This window comes from Penaeus japonicus, unplaced genomic scaffold, assembly GCF_977035675.1.
Source record: "Penaeus japonicus unplaced genomic scaffold, GWHDUDI00000001_assembly GWHDUDI00000031, whole genome shotgun sequence".
Taxonomy (NCBI): domain Eukaryota; kingdom Metazoa; phylum Arthropoda; class Malacostraca; order Decapoda; family Penaeidae; genus Penaeus; species Penaeus japonicus.
In genome coordinates, this window is record NW_028234433.1 from 3,597,809 (window position 1) to 3,602,488 (window position 4,680).

A 4,680-nucleotide genomic window follows, 5' to 3' on the forward strand; every position below is an offset into this window, starting at 1 on the left:
ATCAAGGTGTTCGAGACTACCCTACTGCAGTTGGGGATCCAGATGAGCTGATTAAGAGGCTCTTTTTGCAAGGTCTTCCAGGCTGGTTAAGGGAGATGTGTGCCATGTCGGAAAATGCTCCCCTGCAACAACTGGTGGACACGACCCAGCGGGTATGGAATGCACGTGTAGGCATCCGGGCAGGGGAAGAAGGGCCAACTCGTCTATTCCCTTCATCTGCAAGATCTGGGAGTAGAGTAGCAGGAATTGATGTACCTTCCCAGGATAACGTTTCACGATCTTTTGGACTTGTACCACGACGACCATCTCGGCAAGCAGATCAATTTAGGAAAGCAACTGCTCGTACGTGTTGGGCGTGCCGTCAGGAAGGGCATTTCCGGAGAGAATGTCCCTTTCTCAACATCCCGAGCGGAATGGGGCCTGCTGCATCGGGAGAAGAGCCATACCCTAGGGGGCAGGGTCCCAGAGTGCAGTTCAATGAGCAACAACCAAATAACCGGACATAAATGGCCTTGTGGACGACCAACTGTTGCAATGAACATAGAGGGGAAATCAATACGAACCTTCATTGACACAGGGAGTCAGGTAACCTTATTGAGAAAGGAAGCTGTTGCACATCTTTCACCCCGTAGGACTTTTATTGCAGCTCGAGGTCTTAGAGGAGTCTCGGGGAAAGAGCTTCCTGTGGTTGAAGAGTTGGATATTGAGATTTGGATAAAATCTGGGAAACGATTAATTCATAGGGTTATTGTTGTTGATAATGTATCCTTTCCAGGTGATCTTCTTGTCGGAGTTGATCTGTTGCGCAGAATGAATTATAAGATCATACATGATGCCTCTACTCAGGAAGCGTATCTTCATCTCGATAATGCCGTTTATCCATTGCAGTATGAGAAGGGTGAATCATTGCAACTCGTATCATTTTTGCAAGCAAATGTGCATCCCCCTATTGTTCGTTTGGCTCCAACTCGCACGACGGTTTGTCCAGCTCATACTGGTATGTATGTTAATTGTCACCTATCTCCCCATCTACGTGGGAAATCGGTTTTGATATCCAGCTGCACTACTGCACTGGACGTACCCCGAACCCTCGTGGTTCCAAGGGATGCTAAATGTTCAGTTTTTGTTGTGAATTTGTCTTCTAAACCTGTTACATTGCGTAATGGGTCTCATTTTTGTATAGCAGAGGAGGTTCAACTTTTCAATGCTGATGGTGCTAAAGAAAATATTATTATTTCAGAAAAAGCTGCTGTTGATTTGGATGATCGGAATGAAGTTGCTGATTTTGTGTGGGAAGAGGACGAGTTTGATAGAGAGCATGGTCTTCAGCTGGCAGATAACTCGCAGGTAGATGATGAATTGTGTTCTTTGTTGCCCGAGAGTGATACTGTGGGAAAAATTGATGCTGCTTTAGAAGCAAGTGCAACGGCGGAATTAGCACTAATTGAAGCAGACAGTGAGGATGTTGTTGCTGGACCATCGCTGGGCCATCTTAACTCGAAGAAACGTGACCAGTTAAGGGCAGTGCTAGCTAAGTTTCCATCTCTCTTCTCAGGGGATAAGACACAAGTAGGCTTAGTTCCTGGTGTAACTCATAAGATCATGACGAAAGATACAAATCCAATATGCACTAGGCAGTGGCGTCTACCAGAGTCAGCTAAACAAAAGATCCGTAAAGAATGTGATGACATGATTAAAGCTGGCATTATTGAACCATCAACATCTCCATGGCTATCTCCTGTAGTGTTAGTCAAAAAGAAAGATGGGACCTTGCGTTTCTGCGTGGATTACCGTAACTTAAATGCAGTGACTATTGCTGATACATATCCTCTTCCGAGGATTGATGAGCTTGTGGATGAGCTCAGAGACACTCAGGTCTTTTCCCTTCTTGATAGCCGTTCTGCATACTGGTCAGTGGCTGTAGATCCTTCTGATAAGCCTAAAACTGCTTTCAGCGACGGCTACCGTCTTTTTCAGTTTCGCCGAATGCCTTTTGGGCTTTCCACAGCACCAACAACATTCCAACGCACTATGAATATAGTACTTTCCCCAGTTCTTGGCAGGCACACACTTGCTTATTTAGATGATGTTGTAGTTTACAGCCCTGATTTCGCATCACATCTTGTACAGCTTGAGGAAACGCTAAGAGTTCTTGATAATGCTGGTTTCAAGCTTAACATGTCAAAATGCGAGTTTGCAGTGCAGGAGTTTCGATTCCTTGGATTTAAAGTGACCCCTGAAGGTATATTGCCAGACCCTGAGAAGGTACGTAGCATTGTGAACATGCCACCTCCGCAGAATGCAAAGGGCGTGCGCCGTTTTCTTGGCGCTACCGGTTTCTTTAGGAAACATATACCTAAATATGCTGCTATAGCAGCACCATTGACGCAGCTTACAAGGAAAGATCAACCATTCAGTTGGGGTACTCGTGAGCAGGAAGCATTTCAGTCTTTAAAGGGCAAGCTAGCCTCTGCGCCTATATTACAGAAACCTCGTTTTAACGATCCCTTTGAGGTACATACAGATGCGTCGCAAACAGCTATTGGTGCTTGTTTAATGCAGAGGGACACTGATGGTAATCCTGCTGCAGTTGCATACTTTTCCCGTAAACTTCGGGGGGCAGAAACACGCTATTCTGCAACAGATGCCGAAGCTCTGGCTGTGGTAGAAGGAGTAAGGGCATTTGATCCTTACATTTATGGTAGACAATTTATCGTCTATACTGATCATCGCCCATTGGTTTATGTTTTTACGAGGAAGACAAAAAGTCCTCGTATGTCACGCTGGGCATATGAGCTCTCCCATTACCAATTTAAGATCGTCTATAAGCAGGGAATCCAACACAAAGTACCTGATATGTTATCTCGTGCTATAGGGCAAGTCGATCTTGCCGATGTTGACCCGATTGCAATGCGGGAGGAACAAATTAAAGACCCATTGCTCTTAGAAATTATTGAGTATCTTGAGGAAAGGAGTGTGCCTAAGAAGAAGCTACCTTTAGCTTTAGAGGAATTTTCTTTGCAGAATGGCGTTCTTTATCACATTCGGGAGTTACCTGGACATGTAGTGCATCAGTTGGTAGTTCCACGTTCATTACGTACAGCTGCCTTGAAACTTGCACATAACAGTGCATTTGCTTCCCATCCTGGTATATTTAGGACCTATCAAAAGTTAAGGGACCTATTTTATTTTCCTAACATGTTGCGAGATGTTAAAAGTTATGTTACTTCATGTGCCACATGTCAGCGAAGAAAGGGTACTCCACATAGGGCCCCTTTGGCTGCTGCCCCAGAGGTATCGGCTCCATTTCAGAAAGTGTCAGCTGATCTTGTGGATTGTGGCCAGTCGAATGGTGGATATAGGTATATTCTTGTTTTGATTGACCATCTAACACGGTTTTTACAGTTGATTCCGGTCCCTTCCAAGGAAGCAGAGGTGATTGCCGAAGCTTATATTAATGACTTTCTAACAATTTTTGGTCCGCCACGGCTCCTACAGACGGATGGTGGGTGTGAGTTTACTAATAGATTATTTACTCAGGTATGTGATATTGTCAAAACTAAGACTCATCTTACCATTGCATGTCACCCACAAGCTAATGGGATGGTTGAAAGATCTAATAAGGTTGTGAAAGAGGCATTAGCGACTCTAACTGAACGACATCCTTTAGAGTGGCATCAGTATGTCCCTCAGGTCCGACTAGCATTGAATACTGCATTTCATAGCTCGGTAGGTGACCAGCCACTGTATCTCCTTATGGGTCATAATGGTCATTTCCCTGTAGGTCTTTCAAATAATGTGACGTTTGCATCGGATGCCGCGAAAGAGTTTCATGATGCTTTACAGGAAGCGCGATATGTTGCAGTTGAAACCTCGCGTCGGGCACGGGAAACTTGGGCGAGAAACTATAATAAACGATGCAGAAAAGTACCTGCAATGGATGTTGGGTCACTCATTCTGTTTAGAAATTTCCGCCGGCTTACTGGTCCTCGCAGGACTTTAGGTTCTCGCTGGGATGGGCCAGCCCGAATCATTAAACGTATCGGACCTGTAACTTACATTACCCAGGATGTAGAACCACCTTATAAAGAACGCAGGCTACATGCTAACCAGATTAAACCTTTCAGGACACCTGAGGAGCTAGCATTTGTGAATGATCGACAGAATGTGCCAGTCGATCCAGGTGTTGACATACAGCCGCTAAATCAGGAGGATGCTGACACAGATCCTCAGGAAGTACTACTTTTATCCTCTGTGCGACCTGGTTGAGCTGCAACACAGGTCATCCTGTTAATAGTTTTTAAATATGTGTATTTTGTATGTAATTTTGGTTCCTTTATGTTTGTAACCTTTTATACGTGTTTATTTTGAGTTCAGTTTCAATTTTAAGTTGTACTATTTATTTTAGTTCTTAATGTTTTATTATCAAGTTTATTTTAGTCGTAAGCATTGTCTTATTTCTTGTACTTATATTTAGTTTACCGGTTTATGTGTACTTCTGAGCTAGCATGACCGGTTTTCATAAGTTTGACTCTTTTATTTCCTTTAGGTATGTTTATTTTTCTTAATATTTTTATTGTTTTAAGAGTTCTGGTAGTTTTTCTTTGAGGGCCGGCTCAGTATATACAGCCTTTATAATTGCTGCCTTTTCATATCCACAGTTCCTGCCACTGCGAAGGA

At 43.7% G+C, this 4,680-nt stretch overlaps 1 protein-coding gene across 1 annotated transcript; it reads left to right on the forward strand.

The window, feature by feature from the left end:
* Window positions 1-534: 534 nt before the first annotated feature.
* Window positions 535-4,436, forward strand: LOC147468009 (uncharacterized). The gene is made up of 2 exons (XM_086555368.1): window positions 535-1,347; window positions 4,128-4,436. Exons 1-2 carry the CDS (start codon window positions 535-537, stop codon window positions 4,134-4,136), a joined length of 822 nt encoding a protein of 273 aa, XP_086411494.1. The 3' UTR covers window positions 4,137-4,436.
* Window positions 4,437-4,680: the final 244 nt, after the last annotated feature.